This window comes from Prinia subflava, chromosome 1, assembly GCF_021018805.1.
Source record: "Prinia subflava isolate CZ2003 ecotype Zambia chromosome 1, Cam_Psub_1.2, whole genome shotgun sequence".
NCBI lineage: Eukaryota > Metazoa > Chordata > Aves > Passeriformes > Cisticolidae > Prinia > Prinia subflava.
Window position 1 is genome coordinate 35287352 of NC_086247.1, and position 21010 is coordinate 35308361.

The 21010-nt window shown below is 37.9% G+C and overlaps 1 protein-coding gene across 3 annotated transcripts in view; it reads left to right on the forward strand.

Annotated features, from left to right (window-relative positions):
* ARMC1 (armadillo repeat containing 1) overlaps positions 1–19448 on the forward strand; it is a 34265-nt gene extending 14817 nt beyond the window's left edge. For all 3 annotated transcript variants that reach the window (XM_063393294.1, XM_063393274.1, XM_063393285.1), the window contains exons 4-7: positions 13067–13256; positions 16520–16636; positions 16720–16794; positions 17166–19448. In XM_063393294.1, coding sequence (XP_063249364.1) covers positions 13067–13256; positions 16520–16636; positions 16720–16794; positions 17166–17357 — 574 coding nt within the window. In that variant the 3' untranslated portion in view covers positions 17358–19448. The remainder of the gene's footprint in view (positions 1–13066; positions 13257–16519; positions 16637–16719; positions 16795–17165) is intronic.
* The last annotated feature ends 1562 nt before the right edge of the window (positions 19449–21010 follow it).

Genomic DNA, 21010 nt, shown 5'->3' on the forward strand with positions numbered 1-21010 from the left:
GTGTATCCTCTTTAAAAATACCATGTTACTTGTTCCAAATAACTGAAAGCTCCTTTTGTCTGTCAAAGGCTTTCTGATACTTGAAGAAGATTGTGTCTAGGGGAGAGGGTTTAATGTAGTGAGCTACCTCTGTTAGTTAGGCATGTTCTCAGTACAAGTTCCTGCTCTTTTTGTTTGTGGATCATGGCAAACTCACAAAACTTCAGACTTTGGTTCAGCAGTCTTTGGTGCCTCTAGTGTATTTCACTGTTAGTAACCATATAGGAAGTTATGTTCTCAACGCAGAGGTGCAAGCACAGGGACAAATGATAAATAAAACACAAAAAGCATTAGTTAAAATCCTACTGTTACAATATTGGTGTTAACCTAGACTTTAGTCATAATGTAATAGGCTTTCTGGGAGGATCTTACGGCTGCTGTGAGGTAAGGAAGTAAGGTTTAAAGTCTTGGAAAGATAGATGTAATTTGTAAGTCTAGTCAAAGTCTGGATCATCAGCAATTCAAATGTAACTAGCAATTTACATGTTGAAGTACTTACTGTGAGTTTATATTTTACATGGATTAAAGGTTTGTTTTGAGAGGTACAATTTAGGATAAGCTTACTGTTTGTGTGTGTAGAGTTGAGCACAAAAAGTACAAAAGCATGACCCAATGGAAGGATCTCCTGTGTGCTCTTACAAGATGTACTTTTGATGTTAGTGGGGTTATTTTTGGATTTTTGTTTATCTCAGGACCTCTCTACAGGCAGAGACATTACAGAGTCGTAATTTCTGCTTGCATGCAACTTGCTTAGTGAGTTCTATATGATCAGTACCGTTTCTGTACTCAGTGGTTTAGGTGTTTGCTAATCTCTAGTTTTGGGGTTTATGTTTTGTATTCCTTTCATTCTGTCAGGTGTGTAATTCCCATTACAATATTTTTGACTGCAATCAGAAATACAGTTTCATTTTGCTCTTTGTTCTCCAAGCAACTGCTTTTACCTCACAACGCTTCACTTGGTGTCTGGCATTTCTGTCAGGACTGTTGGTTGTGCAGCTTTGCAGTGCCTGGTGTCTGTCTCAATGTAATCCAGGTACTGTGGTTCCACGGACTTTTCACAGTACCACTTCAGCAGCTTTTACTGTGCTACGTCAAAGCGTTTGCAACACCCCATGAAACAGCAGAGCTTTTGTTACTGGTTTCTGTGCAGCACTTGCAGATGATGCAAAACTCTCTCTGGCATGACAGTGCTTGCATTTCAACAGCTTCTTTTGCCTCTTTGATTGAAATGTTCCGTTTTCTTAGCATTTTGAGTATTTCATGTTAATTAATTGACAAATAGTGAGGTAAGAAAGTAAGTAGCTCTTAGTGCAGAGTTTTCGTAAAGACTACCTACAAGTTCTTCAAAATCACGGCTGGTCTACAGTGACTGGCTTAAGAATGTGATAACAAGCAATGGAAGGAGTTACCTATCCATTGCTGTGCCTAAGTTCTGCAGTGGTGATTTATGTACAATTACCAAATCATAGGTTCCTAAACCTGGAAAAGAGTTTTCAGTACCTGTTACTGAATAAATACGCATTATTTTTGCTTTTCTAATGGAGGGACAGCCTCAAACATAATTAAGTGTCTTCTGTTTAAATTGGGAAAAAAGCAGTTGGGAAGTTAAAAATAAGCTAGTTGCTTTTCACTGTAGACAAAAAATATTGTGATGAGTATTGCAGAATTTAAAAAATAGAGAACTTTAAAACACTGAGAAAAGGTTATTAAATACAAAATAACTAAAAAAACCCACATCTATTTAAAAGGCTTTTGTGCTCAATGTCTTAGTCAGTTTCTTCTTTATTTAGAAATTAACTGAAACAGGGAGTTAAATATTTTAGGAAGTCATTTAAGCTTAAGATGGTTTTACTTACTTTTTGCAGACTTTATGCTAAAACAGGTAGGGAACTCAGAAATGTTAATTGTAAAAAATTGAAGTCGTTTACAGAGAGAGACACAATATTATAATATGTTAAAAAATAATAGAATCCAAGTTGGTATTTAAATAACTGCTGACTGTAGGATAGGAAGCAAATACTATAATGCTGAACTTAGTGCCTCAAGATCTACTTGGCATGGTGTGCCAAAAGGCAACTTCTTTCCTTTTTGTGGTGCAGTTCTGTACCTGTGTGGAAGGGTACAGATTTAAGTGGATTGGCAGAAGAGTCAGAATTAGTAATGGCAACACAGGATGCCTTTAATGCCCGATAAACCTTGTCATCAGCTGGTGGTGAAAGCATTTCAGCAATACAGTGACCTTCTCTGGTTACTATTGAGTTTACAAGAAAAAGTGCTGAGCTAGGTTCTTCAATATGCTGACTTTTACTGATGCTTACTAAAATTAAGAGCTAAGAAGGCTTAAGATGCTTTAAAATTGAAGTAACAAATTGTGTGGTGAGGTATTTAATACCAGTGCAGGTGTGGATTGATGGTATTGTGGGCTAGAGTCATTTACTTATGAAAAGGGAATTGATACATGCTTAACACAGTGAGGTTTCTCATATTCCCCTGCCAGTGTTAAATGTCTACATTTGGTGTACAGTGACCTTGTCCACAGGTGGTATTTGTCCCTGGTCTTTGACCTTCATAGTAAGCATCCCAAAAAGATTGCAGATCTTTTTTCTAAGAAACCATAAGTGGACTACCTTTTTATTATTCTTTTTTCCTGAGGTCTGCTTGATCAATAAACATAGTAAGGTGCTGGGGCGTGATTAGAACTTACATAGTTTCAGATGGGTATTACAGACAATAAATGCTACAAAGGGAAATGCCTGGGAAGGTACTAATGATGGTACAGCCTTCATTAGTAGTTTCTGAATGGAGCTGTTATGTCAGAAGAAGGTGAATTTTATTCTGGAACAATTAATATTAAAATATGTGATTCTCAACTGGATGTATGTCTATCCAGGAATATGTTTTGATACTTTGTTGTTTTGCAGTTCCTGCTACGTTGGCAGGATTTCCATTGAATTCTGCAGTAGAAAGTCCTGTCTAATAACTTGAAACAAATTAGCACATGCTGTATTTATACAGTACGTCATCAAGTTCCCACAACACTTTTTTTTAAACCCTTTTGTATGCTTCAACTTAGTTTGCATGGGGACTGCTGTCCTTTGACTGGAAATGAAGCTGCTAATACTGGCTTGCTTAAAAATAAAAAAGTCAGTTCTTTGCTAATAAATAAGTAGCTTAAGAGTAAGAAAACAAGATGTTTCAATAGTTATCTACTTTGAGTCTCTACTGAATTGATATTAACTATATTAGCAAAGTAATCAAATACAAAGCATAGATGTAGATATGCCTACTTAGATTAAACCTGCATTTTTTTTTCTCTGGGACAGGTTGCTGCTGTACTTTCTTTCTTATTATTCATACAGGCTTTGTTTAGAGAAGCTTCTGTCTTAGAGCTTTCAAACCCTTTTTTTCCCTTTTTTAAAAAAACTTACTCCAGTAAATTCAGGGAAATAATTAGATGAACCTTACTTTTAAAAACTAAAATAAATGGTGGGGATTTTAAGATATAAATGGATTTTCCAGAAAATTGTAGACTGTAATCAACTATTATTATATTATATACTTAGTGCTGTTAGCATGGTGATAACCCAAGAAAGTGGTGTTTGGCTTTCTTCAACATGTTTCTAAAATACTTCTGTGCTGAGCCTGATTTCAGCACTACCAGTACTTCTACCTGGTCACCACAGCATCATTCCCAGGAATAACTGGCTTTTTAATGCCAGCATTTTATATCTTTCATTGCAAAGGACCACAGACAGTTGTTGCCCTTAAGATTTTATTTTTTTTTTTTAGCCCTGATGCAATTTGTTGAAACCCTATAATAAACATGATTTTTGCCACCCATGAAATTATTACTGTTCATTAGCAGGCAAGATGTTTGAATTAGCTACTGTGAAATTCAATGTGGAGTTTGTCTGTTATGTGGATTCTTGTCTAGCAAATGCTGCTATGGAGCCTTTTGAGTTTAGTTGAGTTAGCAGGCCCTGCGTTGTTTTTTTTTTTTTTTTAACGTAGAGTGTGTCCATATGGTAGATACCAAGCTGTGGGAGATCAAAAGTTGATTTTTCCATTTAGTGTATAAATAGTAAGAGTTAAACAAAATTGGATGAATAGCTGGATTAAGCATATGGCATATGTTCCAATCCGTTATCCCATTCTTGAAAGTTCATTCTCTTCTTGTGATCAGAGGACAATAGAATGAATCAGGAAAATGTTTTAAAGATGGGTAATTATTCAATTTACTAAATGTTTAAATTATATCACAGTTGCTGATTTTACAGCAGTTAATGGGATTTTACTTTTATTTACAACTCATTTAATATTTAGACTTTTTGTTTTTTTGTTGTCAACAGTCTTCAGAACATCCCAGCATTTACCTAGGGTTTCAGTACATCTTCAGAGTCAGTAGGTATATGATGTAAACTGAGCTGGAAGCAGCATTGGGAAATCCAGTCCTCGCTCCTAATTTCAGTGGGGTATATAAAGTACAAAATCAACCTTAAGATACCAGATTTCCTTGTTCATTACAAGCTTTTTAGTTTAGTGTCTCCTGGTCAAATTGTCACAGCTGTCAGGGTGAATAGTGTCTGGAAGGTTTGCCAAGTGACAGGCATCTTGCAGTTCTAGGGAGCATTCTAGGAAAATCTGTGTGACCTTGTTTCCTTGGAGCACGTGGTTGATACCGCTGGAGTGTAGGCACATAACACTGCTGTACTCAGGCTTAGGTTCATTGAGCAGTCCACCTGCTTGATTTTGGGGTTTGAAGATCCATAGTGCTGCTGCTTATTCTGTCACTTAAGGCTTGGCCAGGCCTACAGCTTTTCTTGTTTTTTTCTTTACACCTACAAATTGGTCTTCCTGTTGTTAACCCATTACTATGCTTACTATAATGTCATTGACCAACATAAGGATCCTGCTGTCTGTATTCCTCAGGATTTTGACTTTTCTTTTCAGAAAGCAGATGTTAATCATTTTGTCAGCTGCTCTGTAATATTACCTGGTCTTTGCTGTGTTTTGGGACTGGAGGGAACTGAAGTGTAGCATGGTAGTAGCACCATACTGGGACTCTGAGAAGGCGTGTGCTCAAGAAAGCTGCTCTTCAAGTTGTTTTCAAATAACATGCCTGCTGCCTGGAACAAGTCAGGAGAGCAGTTGTGTGCTTATGAGTGAGCCCACTGTATCACAGGATGCACTAAATCTTACAAGAAGGAGCAGCATTCTTGGAGATAAGAGAGAATCTTGCCCTGGCACTGGAGCAGAACAGGCAGAAAAGCAGCTAGATCAGATAACTGTCTTGAAACAGATTGCTTTTTCTCTAATACCATGCTCTCTTTTTAGGCTTGTCATTCATGCTCAAAAGTTTTCATCAAAACCATGTCAATCACTGTGTCTCACTTCTAAAATTGAGGATTAGTGATTCCCCAACCCCCTCTTACAGAATGTAGCAAGTCTTCACAGCTTACTGCTCCCTTTAGTTGCTGGAAACAATTTCTGCCTTTAAGTGTAGGAAGAATCTATTCCAAAATAAATTGCTCATATGGAAACAAATACATCAGTGGTCTTAATGCATAGTGATCTGAGTATATGTTGATTAGCCATTTGTTACCCATGACTAAATGATAAATCTCTCCCGTGTATAGACTTTAAACTTTGATATACATGCACTTGCCCAACAGTGATAAAACAGAATGATGGAATTCATGTCAATCCATGAAACTCTTACTTGTGCTTTTTGTGTCATATGGGCTACTATATGCATTGCAATGAATGAAGTTTATTATGGAAATAAAATGATGGTTGAAAATACCACTACTTGGGATCCTAGGAAAAAATATAGGGACAGTACTTGCATGTATGTAGAGGATTGGAGTCAAATGAAAATATCTACTTCTATGTGATGATACATTTTCTCTAACTTTTTGGAAAGGTGCTTGTGTCACTGTGTAAATGAGGTCTCTCAAAGTAGTGTTGAGATTATGCATTCACTCCTTTGTTGCGTTCAGTGATTCTTCTGTGACTGTAAGTTAAGTCAGAGAGTTGTTTTTACTTTTAATTATGAGTAGGTCATTTAGGATGTTATTCGCTGAGGTCTTGCCAAATATTGGAGCCTTGACTTAGATAATGAGGATATTTTTCTTCTTCAAGCTCTTCATGTTTGTTAGACTTCAATTGGGTAGTGGATTCTTTTTACAGATCTGCACTTTCCATTACTATGTAGCATCCTTGAGATGGCAATACAGGAAATTTTACCTGAGCAAACTTTAAAACATCAAGATCTGTTTCCTTAGTTTTGTGTTTGGAGTTTATCTTTCCTTCACCACTGGTAGCTACTTTTCTTTTTGCTTTTTTGCTTTCTTTTTGCTTCTTTACAGAGCTGTTCTTTTCTTTGTGTTGTTTTCCCAAGTATTAGTGAGCAAGAGCACTTGCACATCCACTTTTTCTGTTTGGCTCTACCACAGCCTTTGTCTGTGATTGTGCTCTCTTACTTACGGGGCCATGCCAGCTGATAATGTGTGTAGTGCAGACACTCTTCATGTGAAAAGTGTTGCCATGTAAGTGGTTCTGTTCTCCTGTATCGTTTTCCGTGCTTGGATCTTAACGGAGTTCTGGGGCGTGAGTTCTGTCATAGAGTCTACCTCTGGTTGCCCTCTTCTTGCAGAGGTTTCTCAGTTTAGACAAATGAGCTGTGGCTCTTCTTCATAAGGAGTGGAATGAGCTCTTCTCTTCTATAGCTCTTCTCCATGTATCCTGAGAATCATAAAATATCCTGAGTTGGAGGGGATCCATAAGGCCCATCGGGTTCAGCTCCTGGCTCTGCACAGGATAGCCCCACAGGTCAGCCTTGAGATGCAAGTGATGCCCAATTCTAAACCTAGAAGCTGAGAATGGTCTCTCTGTGTGACTTTGGTTCTCTTGCTCATGAGCAACCATGGTGGAAAAGGGCCTATCACTGCAAGGCTGAGATTGGTCCTCAGATTACAAATTGAATACTCTTGAACTACATCAGATTCAGATAAGAGAGTAACAGTGTAAACTACAGAGTGAGCTTATTTACACTGACTTTTTGATCTATGTTGTGAAGTTACTTGAGATTAAAATATTTCTTTAGTTTGTCTGTGTGATCTCATCTTTGGCTTTATACTCTTTATACTCTATTTACCAAATACAGTTATTGCACTAAGCAGAATTATAAAGAAATTACGTATTTTGAGTGAGAAAGCTGGGAGCAGTGTTCTCCTAAAATCAATGTCATGTCTGAACCAGTGAACCGCTGGGTTTTTAAATTTTGTATTAAAAGTTACTAAGTTGTTATTATAAGGTGCAATAATCTCAATAGCTCTTCTGTGATGACTGTGTATAATAAGATCTTATTATAAGCTAAGGTGGAATAGGTTGTTTAGGGAAGTTATGGATGTACCGTCTCTGAAGATTTTCCAGGCCAGGTTGGATGCAGCTCTGAGCAACCTGGTCTAGTTGAAGGTGTGAAGGTGTTGCTGCCCACAGCAGGAGGGTTGGAACTAGATGATCTTCAGGGTCCTCTTCCAACCTTAACCATTCAAGGATGATACTATGGAGGTGAAAGCTTCAGCAATACCAGCTGACAAGTTCTAATGACTTTGAGAATGATGCCTTCCTCTTTGCATCTACTTTTGCCTTTGGTTCATGATGCCTTAAGACAAAACAATTTAGGACTGAGCAGTGAGCTGTAAGTCTAAATATGAGAGCAGCAAGTTTCTGAAATCAGTCTTTCTGATTATCAGATGCGTTAGAGTTATATAAGTTGTCATGCAGAATTCTTTGCAAGACAATATGTAAGGAAAATAGGCAGGAAAATGAAATAAATTTTTGCTTTACCTACATAAAAGCCTGTCTTCTAAAATATTCTTAACCTGAATAATTACAGATCCACAAGTGGGTAAAAATGGATGTATTCCATGTATATTGCTGTTTGAATTTACCTAATGACTTCTTGATGCTTGTTCACAGAGTCACAGGATGATTGAGGATGGAAAGGGCCTCTGCAGATCATGGGTCCAGCTCCTGTCTACTCAGGCATAGACACATAACCACATTGCCCAGAACCATGTCCAGCTTTTGAGTATCTCCAAGGATGGAGACTCTACGACCTGTCTGGACAGATTCTGCCGGTGCTCAGTCACCTTTGCAGTGGAAAAGTGTTTCCTGATTTTTCAGTTTGTGCCCATTGCCTCTGGTCCTGGCACTGGGTACCACTGAGAAGAGCCTGGCTATGTCCCCTTTGGGCCCCCTTCAAGTATTTATGTACATTGATAAGCTTCCCCCAAGCCTTCTCTAGACTCAGCCATCCCAGATGTCTCTCCCTTCTCAGCCCTGTAATCATCTTCCTTGTCCTTTTCTGGACTCTGCAGTGTGTTCATACATCTTGTGTACTGGGGAGCCCAGACCCGGACACAGCACTGCAGGTGAGGCCTCAGCACTGCTGATGAAAGGGGCAGGATTGCCTCCCTTTGCCTGCTGGCAGCACTCCTGCCAGTGCAGCCCAGGACAACCAGTAACCTTGGCTGCAAGGGCACATTGCTGGCTGATGCTGATCTTCATGTCCAGCAGGTTCTTTGCAAAGCTGCTTTCCAGCTGCTCATTCTGGGATTGTGCCTGATCTGAGTGGTGCCTGGGGCTGTTCTTTCCTGGGTGCAGGTCTTTGCACTTGCCCTTGTTGAACCTGATGAGGTGCCTGTCAGCCCATTTCTCCAGCCTGAGGCCTCTCTGGCACAGCTGTCTGATGTGTCTGTCACTTCTTCCTGTTTTGTGTCATCCATAGACTTGTTAAGGGCCCATTGTGCCCCAGATGGTTAATGCAGATACTGAATAGAATGGGACCTAGTGTTGATCCCTGCTGTACACTGCTGGATACTGACCTCCAGCTGGGTTTTATGGCCTCGGTCACCACCTTCTGGGCCTGGCCTTCTAGCTAGTTTTCAGTCCGTAAGTCCATCCTTCATCAGCTTCTCTGGAGATTGTAGAAGGGCCAGTGCTGACAGACAGTACCCATTTGCTCTCCCATCCTAGTGAAGTTGTTTCATTGTAGAAGGCTCCTGGGGTGTTCAGGCATGACTTTCTCTTTGTGAATCTGGGCTCACCCTTCCTGGGCACCTTCAGATTTGTTCCATCACCTTCCCAGGGGTTCAGAGATTATCAGAGCCTTGAAATTTTGTGAATGAGCAATTGAACTTTGTCATCTTATTGTGGGTAGTGGACAAACTAGAGCAAGTACATCCAAAAGCAGGATTACTACAGAAGTGAAACTTCTGGAATTAAATGACATAAGTCTCCTTTTGATAGAGTCTGGGATGTGAGTCTTGGGTAAAGAAAAATCCCCTCTTGTGTGGAAACCTCCTGTGTCAAGATTATAAATTCAGTAGAAACATGGTAATGAAATACTGTTGTAGTGTTGTTTGTTACACATTTGGCTAATGTGTCTTTGGAGCACAATGGGTGCTACTAAGGGAAGGCATGTAATAGTTCTTGTGCTTGTGCACAGGGTCTGCTACTTTGAGCAGAGTTACAGTTGCATGTTTCCTCTGATGCAGGAGTTTGTATGCAATTTACAAGTATGTACACATATTTCTTTTTAAAAAGGTGCATAAAATATTATAGCTTAAAAAATGGTAAAATTATCTTACACACACTCGCGCCCCCATGTATATATTTATAAACTTATGTCTCGCCCTTCTCTTAAAGGGGAAAATCACTGTATTAGTCTTTGTCAGTCTTTGTGCTTCTTCTCAAGGAGGAAACTAAGTCTCTGTTACCTTTGCATGAGATGAAGCCATGCTAGGAAGGTTGTTGTGCCCTTCTTTATCATTTCTGATGCTGTGTGTGTACTTCAGTCACATGCTAGTTGTACAACCATAGTGCTGTACACTGCTTACATGTTCTTCCCAAGCATCTGTACTCTGTCCACATCACACACACCTTTGGAGTTCTAGCCATTAGTTTTCATGTTCTTTAAGATTGGCTAAAACTTAAAAAAATGTCTTGCTATGCTAATAAAACCTCTGCAGCTTGGATCATTTTTAAAAAGTTAGTTTTAATAGTGTAGAAAATGAGAACAATTTGTTACATCCTCTTCTGACAGATGCAGTGTGTGTCACTTGGATTCTGTGTTCATATTTCTTATCCAGCCAGCCTTGGGTGAACATGATGGAAGGACAGGCAGCAATCTAAGATGACAGGAATTCAGTAAGACAGTGAAAACTAAAGGGTTTGGTTTCTGACAGGCATCGTCTGAATCTTGCTGAAGTAATGTAAGATGTTACCGCCTCTGAAAGAGATGGTAACCAACTCTTGCCAACTCTTACTCTGCTCTAAATAGGTGCTACCATTTCCCTAGCAGGGTAGCAGAACCCTGGTCATAGAATCACAAAACAGCCCAGCTTGGAAGGGACCTCAGAAGATGATCTGGTCCAATCTTTCCTGGGAAAGGGGACCTAGATGAGACTATCTGGTGCCCTGTCCAACTTGAAAACCTCCAGCAGTGGGGGCTGTACCTTGGTGAGATTGTTCCAATGATCGATTGTTCTCAAACCAGCTCTAGCTGGAAAGACCTTGTAGTATGCACCTGCACCTCCAGTGGTGATTAAAGTGCTGTACTGGAGTGGGAGAGGGAGACAGAGCAAGAGATATTAAGATACAAAGATTTCTATTGTTTTTACAACTGTTGCAGAAATTGCTTTAATGAAAGAATAGCAGCTTGCTGAAAACTTGTATTCATTCATTTTGCCAACATATTTAAAATTGTAGGTTTTGTCAGGAATTTTGGGCATCTTTCTTTAAATGAGTTGCTGAAAGTTGTAGTGTTGCTTCTGCAGAGTAAAACTGGTGTGTGTCTTCACCTGGGATGGTTTTGCAATCTGATATTTCTAAGTGGCAGCCATTGTCCTTGCCCCTGTAGTGTAGTGTCTGAGTTTCTTGTGGCTTTTTATTACACAGTCAGTTGCTTATTAGTGGTTCTCTTTAAATAAAATGAAAGTCTTGCATTTGTTTGGTTTTTTTTTTTTAAGGTAATAGAGATAACTTAGTGGTAATCCTCTGTTTGGAAAAATACAGGAAGTTATTTGAGTATCTTGTTTGAGTGTATGTGTGTATACACATAAAATTTATCAGTATAGACTTGGTTTAGAATATCTTAGAATATCTGTGTCAAATAAGACCCAATTTACTTTTGTGTTTTACAGTCAACAGGTTGTTTCAGTTGTGCAGTTTATAGCAGGTGATTAATTTTCAAGAGCTGTGCCAACTATAATGTTGGGAGAATAAAACATATATGAAAATCACTGTTGATTTTTTGCTTTTAGACACCTGAATATTTTATATTTGCTGATGTAGTGACAGGTTTAAATTTTCTTTCTTTTGTGTAGGTATGTATATATATGCATATATATACACACATACATATTAAGCAAATATTAAGGATGCTTTGTTTCTCATTTGTTTTTCTGACTTTTTTTAACTCCGTGATGCAATATTATAATTGTTTTGAAGCAAAACCCCTTAACAACTGCATAGTGGGTGCTGTAGGTTGAATAGTGACATTTTTCAGTGGTTTGCTTAGTGAGCTGTGTTTAAACTTACCAAAAAATAAAACTCCTCTATTGTAAATCACTTGATAAGGACAGGATTGTTGTTGAAAGAAATAGGCAAAACTAATAGGTGAGTTAATTTTAATCTCTTGATAAGCTATCACTTCAGCAAAAGCTGATTTATTACTACCTCAAGACATCCAGTTGCATGGCTTTATCATCTTTTACTATTACTTTATCTAATAAATTATAGAAGGATGAAGTTGAAATCTTTGAGTTCCCAGCACTTGGTTCTGTGAATTAACATAAGTGATTTTTCAGTATAGGAAAGCAGAACACAAACATGTATTTAAAACTGAACATATGTTGGAATGCTTTCCCTTTTTGGTTATTTACTTATTACAATATCTTTCTTTTTTCTTTTTTTTTTTTTCCCTCTGAATGTTGTTAATCTACTGAATTTTCACAAGACTGACATCTTCCTTTCCAAATGGGTGCGGTTCAAAACAAGGTGCAGAGAAGTAAAAAAAAAAGGGCTAGCTGAGACCCCCACAAGCCAAGAACTCCTAACATGCTTGCTTTAGTGTTCTCTCTTGTCCATATGGTAGGATGGAAAATGTGTTTAATGTCTGGTAATTAAGGAAGTCAAATGGAAAAAAAAATAAATCTTAAGGTACTTGTTACTTACTTAGTGTTTGCTAAACAAAGCAGCAAAGCTGTCATTCATCATTTTAAGATTAATTGCAAGTTGATGCAGTAATAATTTTGTTTCTACACAAAGCTTTAAATCACTGGCATAATTAAAACAGGGCTGAACTTGGACAACAGATTTATATTACTACCTTATTAAGATTTGTTTTAATTAATCATAAGAATTCAGTATATGTTGTGTCTATTATCTACTTTTTTCCTGTCTAAAAAAATGCTATCATATAATCCATACCATAAATTTTAGTCTAATCAGGAATAACCTTTGGATTCTTCAAGAAGATTTGTGTTTTTGCTCTGCTGCTGATGCTCAGTAACTTTGGAGAAGAAAACATTGAGAAAGATGCCAGTTCTACAGAGAAATTACTTTTATTATGTAGCAAGGAAAGTGGGAAAGTAAACACGTCACAAAGCAAGTGGAGAAGTTTTGTTATAAAAAATAAAGCTCAACACAAAGTAACCCTGGAGCACTGTCCATGTACTACCATGTTCGCCTTTTAGTTGTCAAACTGGTGCAAACTCTGTTCATGTTCTTGGAGAACAGACCTGTTTATAATGAGCATGGAATCTACAAATCAACATAAAAATTGGAATCAGGAAAAGAAAGTAGTTTTACCCAATTTCTGCTTTTCCCACTTAACATTTTTGCCGCGTCTTGACTGTACCACATGGAATATTCCAGTTGCAGGGTGTAATCAATAGCTTTTTGCAGTACTGATGTGAAAACAAATGCTTGGAAATCTTAGTCCCTTTTTTTCTTTAAGGACCACTACACCAGGAGAGACGAAACTTCTGGCTTCTGAAGTCTATGATATCCTTCAGTCTTCCAGCATGTCAGACGGGGACAGTGTGAATGAGATGAATTACCGTCGGCGGAAAGCACAGTTCTTCCTCGGCAGCACAAATAAGCGTGCCAAGACCGTGGTTTTGCATATAGATGGCCTTGATGATTCGGTAAGGAAACCTGCAGAGGTTGTGGAAATAAGGCATACTGTACTGAGATTTCTTTTAACCCAAGAAACACAGTCAGGCTCCTTGTGTGACATCATCAATTGTCAGCAATTTCTGTGAGTTGTATTTTGAAGCATGAGATGTATGAAATCTTGCATAAATTGAGCTTACTCAGAACACCTAAAGAAGATGTTTTAAGGCCGTTTTCTTGGTTTTTCAAGAAACAATAGATTAAACAAAGTGCCTTCAGCATTTTTCATTTAAGGATCTCTTGTGATTGTATAAGTGTGATTATCTAAAAAAGTTTTCTTTTAGTCATGAGAGATTTTAGACACTAGGGTTGTTTCTTATTATTCTTAATTTAGAAATGCTGTATTTTCTTTGAGTTGGTTTTGCTGCATCTTTTCATTGTCTGTGAGATCTTTTCTACTGTAGTGACCAGAATGGCATTTGAATTAATGAGGTCTCACTGAGTCTTTATGTAATGTCAGAGTAACTTCTACAGATTTATCTACCATACCCCTGTAGATAACACCCCAGGGCTATGTTTGCCTTTTTACGGCTGCCAAACAGCATGTAGGCTGTTTAAGCATGTTATCCACAAGTGCCCTCCGGACTCTGTATCTTTCAGTTTTGTACCCATTTTAAATGATCAAACCTGATCCTTTGCTTTGTTGCTTTACATTCTGCCAAGTAAGCATGTCCACGGGCCCGGTTTACCAACAGCCTACCCACTGTTCTGTTTTCGTAAGGCCATAGTTAATTGCTTTAGAAATAACATGCTGCTCTAGCTCACTTTATACAAATATTTTTTACAGTTTTGGCCTTCCAGCACTTGCTCTAACTAGAAAGGGAGTGCTTTGTCAACACCATTGTCTTTTCTACTCCGTGAATTTTTTAAATTCAGTCCCCTAGGTGGTTGTTTTTAAGCTTGTAGTTGATTTGTTTGTTCACAGGTATCTCCAAGCAAGAAATTTCATCCACTTCTACTACGTGAGTTTAGATATTTTGCCTGTAGTCCAATTCTATCTTAAAAGCATATCTTTGTTTTCTTCAACAAATGGAACATAGCAATATTTGTGGAGTTTTCTCTCTGCAATGCTGAGGTTAAAGTATTGTGGAAAAGCATAGAGTATTTAGGTATTAATCTCTAGAGAGCAAAACTGCAGGTAGAGGATACCAGCATATTTTTCTAGCTTGTTAAAGGAAAATCTGGCTGTGTAGAGGCTGAGACAGCTGGTGTATGTAGCTCTGTATTTCATCAGATGATTAAAGAAGTGCTAAGAGATGCTCACCAGAAGTGAAACATCCCTGTAATGTTGTTTTAAATGTTATAAGTTGGGACTGGGAGGGTGATAAAGCTTGTGAGCAATGAAAGCCATTTAGTTTCATTCAGTAGTTTATTCCTGACTTAAGTAGCAGCGACTATTAGGTTGCATATATGAGTTTGAAAAGGCACAGTGAGTAAACACAGAGCTTTAGACATGATGTTCTCCGTCATTGACATTTGTAAATGGAAGCTGCTGTTAGGAATGGTTGCAGATCGTACAAATGCTTGTGGATTTCGAAACCTTAAATAGTAGATATTGATTGTTTTAGGAAGAGAGGGGAAAGGTCATTTGTTGTTTTATGTGGTGTCAGATGCTTTAATTTTAAGATCTAATAATCAAATTTGGTGATAAAAACCAGGCAGTAACTCAGGAGTTTGTGGCGTGCCCCTCAGTCAATTTTCTAGTCTGTACATTTTAGTAGTATTTGTGAGGGGCATGGTAATCAGGGTTTGGTGTGTAAGGAAATAACGTAAATTTTGCCTGTGCCTGTGCTTCAGGAGTACCATGCAGAAAGATGTTTAGTTGTGTATTGCTGGGGTTTGTGGCTACCTGCCAGTCAAATGTCTTTTACAAAGTATGCCTGTGCAGCAAAGCTGGTGGCTGCCAAGCCACACAAAGGAGTTTGTGTGAACCTCAATAAATTTTGTCTTTCAAGAAATGATTCACCAGTTATCTGATCACTGAAAGTCTCATTTTGAATTAAACTGAGGTGCCTGTGATTTACCTGGCATCTGAAGAGTAAAAAGATAAATTCTGTCACAGAATTGCTACACACCCATGTATGAATTTATTTATTTAGGATAAGAAGCTATGAAAGTGTTCCTACCTGTGTCCAGAAGTAGGTTTCAACTTTCAGTTGTGTAAGGCAGCTGATCATCTTTGCATCAGATATTTCCTTAGTATATAAAGGTAGCCTATCAGACAAAGTTATTCTTTAGAAAATGCAAAAATGTTAGCTATTTCAATACATAAACTTACACAAATGAGTAGTTTCAATATATATGATAAACTGCTAAAAAAACACCCCAACGTGTTTCCATTCATTCTTCCAGAGATTAAAAGAATTTAATTTGCTTGTTGTGCATACAGGGAATACTGACTAGTGATTATTTGATAACTAATGCAAATATGCTTTGAAATAACTAATTATTTAAAACCTTGCAAGAAAACAAAAGTTAATGATATCATTATTTTAAACGTGTGTAAAGGCTGTCGGTTTATTTCTGATATAGTTCATCTTCTTTTTATTCCCTTTGTGGTAGCAGTCTCTGGAAGTAGACTTTAATTATTTTGGTGCAACCATCTTGTGCAGGTATTAAAAGGGAAAAAAAGAGAACATTCTAGGGTGATGTAGCAGATGCAGCTAGTATGGGTCAATGTAATGTTACAGCACAGTAGGTGATGTCACTTGCTTTAAACTTAACACTCTGTGGGTTATCAACCAAATATTTTCCCTTTAAAATAAGAATTAAATGTATGCTGTGCCATGATGTCTGTGAGCTGCCACAGATGAAGCAGCACAAAGATACAACATCTGCTTTGATGCATTCAGTCAGTATGGAGCCAAGGTGTCTGATAAATAGCAACTTAAACACTAACTGCTCATCAATGAGCACTTCAGTCAATCAGAACTTAACCAGAGGGGACTGTTTAGCTGATCACATGGAGAAAAACATTCTTTGCTTTTCAGCACTTTTCTCTAATTATTTACAGTCGATTCAATCCTTCTTTGACTTCTAAAGTGTAAGCAGATTTTTCTTTTATGGTAAGAGAGTCTAATATTTGTACACTAAAATGTAAGTCTTAGTTTTTCTGTTACCCAACCACACTTTTGTAACCATGTGCTTTGAGACATACAGGAACACCTTAACAATTAATTGTGAGCATTTTCACACAGTATGTTTTTTAGTTGTGGGACTTCTGTTTGTTTTTCAGTCTCGAAGGAATCTTTGTGAAGAAGCCTTGTTGAAAATTAAAGGTGTTATTAGTTTTACCTTTCAAATGGCTGTTCAAAGGTGTGTGGTCCGAATTCGCTCAGATTTAAAAGCAGAGGTAAGTGCTTTGTAACCCCCCAGGTCCTCACATCATTGCACTCTGTTGCACTGAGCTCTTGCTTGTTTCCTGTCTATTTGTAGGCGCTGGCAACGGCAATAGCATCGACCAAAGTTATGAAGGCACAGCAAGTTGTGAAGAGTGAAAGTGGTGAGGAGGTAGGATCTGTATCTTTCTAAATACCAACTGTTACAGCTCAGCTGTATCTTAAATATCAGCTCCTCTGTGCCCATAACATCTGATCGTAGGCAAATTTTTTTAAGCATGAACACTACACATCGAGTACAAGGGGAATCAAGGATATGCTATATCTGTATTTACTTGATCCTTTCTCTTCCCTATTAAGCCAAAACTTTTCTTATGTATCTTCTAAGCATAGTCAGTTCCATTTATGTTCTTGCTCTATAGGGCAAGGGAGGAGTCTAACAGTGTGCATGCCTGTCACTATGAACATGTATATATTAAAACTTTGATTCATTCTTTTAAGTTACAACATTTGACATAGTTTTAATCTGCTGTGCTTTACCAGATGCTGGTTCCGTTCCAAGATACTCCAGTGGAAGTAGAGCAGAACACAGATCTACCTGAGTATCTGCCAGAAGACGAGAGCCCTACTAAGGAACAGGACAAAGCAGTGTCTCGTGTTGGGTCACACCCAGAAGGTGCAGCAAGCTGGCTCAGCACAGCAGCAAACTTTCTGTCAAGATCTTTCTACTGGTGACTTGTATTTGGTGTTGAAAGACTGTGTGAATGAACCAACAAGGGGGCCAGTTTTCCATTGGTGTGGTGAACTGCCAAGTGCAATTTGCAATAAATCATCACGGAAATTTTAGATTAAGCAAATGTATGCTGCATTTTACATTTTATTGGACATTTAACCTGATAGGACAGGGGTCAAAGGACAGAGGCCTCCAATCAAATTGTTTCTTCATTAGTTTTTCATGTAGGTTTTATTGCTTCACTTTTTAAAAATGGGTCCACTGTTATATACCAAATGTTTGTGCTGTACCTATAGAGCTTTAAGTTAAGTTTGACTTCACGTGAAGCACATGGTAGAGAGAATCCATTCAACTCGTCTCAGGGCCTCTGTGAAAGAAAATTCTTAATAGCTCCCGTTGTACATTGAATGAAATGCCCTTTTCATTTCTACATCCCTCTGGACTAACATTGTTTTGTTCAATTTTCTAGATTTTGACTCCAGAGAAAAATACGGTCTGCCTCTTTTTTTTGCCTTTGTTTTTGCCAGCCGTGTTCACAGCATGAGCACGAGGATCCCCTTTTGCTGTTAAACTAGAATCACTACAGACTTGAAATGTGTAACCTTTTTATGTATATTGATTTTTTTTCCCAGCCTGCCCTTAACCATTGGAGCGCTTAAGATAAGAAAAAAGGGACTGAAAGAACACGATATGTATACATACATTGTACAGTAAATAAACTAGAACCTGTTTGTAATGATGGGTGTGACTGACTGGTATAAATATATATATACATATATATAACTAATAAATACCACTGACTGCTGTTTAGGCTAGCTGGGAAGACTAGCAGAAAAAGCTGTGGTCTAATGTAGTGATGACCCATTGCAGCTCTGCCTGCACAGAATAGAGGAATGTAGACTATATTTGATTAAAAAATGGTGTTTACTGTTAGGAGATATTTAATGGTAATTAAAACTTTAAACTTGAACTATAAAGCAGGACAGAATGCCTCTTTTGCCACAGTGCCACACTCGTAAATTTTGACTCTTTATTTTGTTTGTTTTCCCCTAACAATCCTGATATGCAATTACTGTTTCCTCTTAATGTCTTTCATGGGATTCCCATAAAAATACATCAGCTTGGCTTAAAAACATATGCAGACAATTGGCTTTGCCCTATAACTTACAGACAGTATAAGTTTAAAGATGTCTTAGTAATTCCTGTGAGCAGAAGTGATAATAAAAGCAAAACTTCTGTAGATAGAGAATAACATATATCTGAGCTATTAGTGAACACTGTGCGTGGGAGGTTTCAATACACAGTGCTTGAAAGCTGCAGTGCCCCTGCTTTGTTGCACCAGAGAAATACAGCTGAGAACTTTGAAACATGTTATAAATGTCATTATACAGTGCTTTTCTGTGGTAATGCATTTGCTATAATATGAATAATATTTACCACTTGGAGACTCAGAAAGGAAATTTAATGTATCAAAGTTATTCTCCTGTGCCTATGCACAAGGAATAAATAAACCCACAGGCTGTCATAGTACTACAGAAATGCTGAGGATATGATAATGTAAAATAATAATAATAATAATAATGCAGGTCAGAGTTCACCCACCCAGGTTAATTGTCATTCTAAGAAAGAAAAAAAAAAAAACAACAACAAAATCTTGTTGGCAGACTAGATGTCTCATGTTTTTTAATATATCTAGTTTATTTTTGATTCAGGTTTACACGCACAGATTGAAAATACAGGCTTTTCAGGGCATGTATTGCTTTAAATATGTAATGCTATTCATATTGCTGTCTAGAATGTTACAGTACCAAATGTGTTTGAAAAGTCCTCTGTTCTATAGCCATGAATGCAGAGTTTTGTTTTTCTGCATTAACATCTGTTTGCATTTGCATTACTGCACATCTATTTACTAAAAGACTACACCCTTTGGATATTAATGGTTCAATACCAGTAGGTATTACAGTTCGTTTGTGCATTTGGTCTGTAGGTGTGCTTTTATGACAGTATTGCAGCTCTTGTAGAACAGTTTAAGGCATCTGTAAAAGTTTTTGAAATACATTGTAAAATAATAAAGGATAATATAACTAAACAAAGCATGACTGGTGCCTTTTTACATCTAAAAAAAATCAGGTGCCTTCTTAAATGTTCTGGCATTCTTTTAAGCTGCTCATGGCATTCATCTTTAATTTGGCAGAGAGGAATGCAGATGTCCAGTCATAGTGAGTCCATTGCTGTATGTCACAGCAGGGCTTTTGTATATGTGTAGAACATGGTTACATTTAAAACAAAGTTTTTTTAAAAGTGAGTAAGCAGATTACTCTTGAGGATATTATCTCAAATTCATCCCTGGGGTGGGGTTTGGACATTAGCTTTTTTTTTAATAACTGATGCTATGTAGGTCATATTTCATTAGGGAAATTAAGAAAAATCAACACTTCTGGAGAAATTTCTTAGATAAAACTGGAGGGGGGAGTCAGAGCACAGACTCATTAATTTTATGCTTGTACTTTTTCAGAGGTCAGATGAAGAATAAGAAAACTCTTTTGCTCTGACCCAGGGTTATGACAAAAAAAATTACTGCAAAATTAGAGGCTTCTAAAAAGAAGCTGAACTGGGAGACATGGTGCTGGTATTGCTTTGCAAAGTTGCAAGGTACTCAGTTGCCAAGGAACTCACTGCTTACATCATGGTAAAAGCTCCTGAATTGTCCTAGGGTTATCACTGTGTACAGCATAATGGAATAATCACTACCATCTTTCCTCATAAGAAGAGTAAATGCTGATGGGATAGGTAGAGGCAAAATTGAGGATCATAGCTGTGGCTCTGTGAGCAGCTGTCAAAGCACTGTAAGCATTCTGCAGTACACTGAAATACGTTATACTCTGGCTTTCCCACTCCAAATCACCTATGGCTTATTCTGTACAAAAATAGCTGATGTGGCTGAGTTTTGCCACAGGCTGTGTAAGCTGGTGAGGGGGGTGCTGTGTGGGGCTAATTTGGAGGAAAACACTGACTACCTAGGCAGATGCAAACTGGCAGGTGTGAAGTACTCCTGTTACTGCCTGCAATGTAAAATAAAATGTGGGTGCGCCTTTTTTGCCTCTGACAACGTTTGAGCTGTCAGCTAGCAGAGTTTAAAAATACACCTAATAAAAATTAGCAGCACCACTCCTTCCCATATTCCTTTGGCAGAAGGCTGGATTATATAGTCTTTCCTGTTTCTTTGTCTGTACCTAATTATTCTGAGTTCCTAAAACGTTAACAAACCCTGTCTGTTAAGATTAAGGATTGAAAACAGATAAGAGATGAGAATAACGTTTCAACCCATCTCTGATGCTGATTGTAATTCTTCAGGAAAAGTTGAAAGCACATGATTTGGCAAAAGGGAGTGAGTGGAGGGGTCACTGGAGACTTCTTCAGTGAGGTACAGCATCTAATTAGCCCCAGGGGTGACTGCCTGTTGAGATTCCTGCTCTAAGGCTTAGTATAAAGCTATTAGAAAAAGAAATTGTCCTATTTGTAGTTTACAGAGGGCAGGCAATGGTCTTTGTTTAGCCTGCGTTTCAGGTTTTCAATAGGGTTGAAAAAGCTGATGTAAATTTGCAGTACTTTGCATGTATATAGATACATGGAGAGCAAGGTCAGATGTCACATG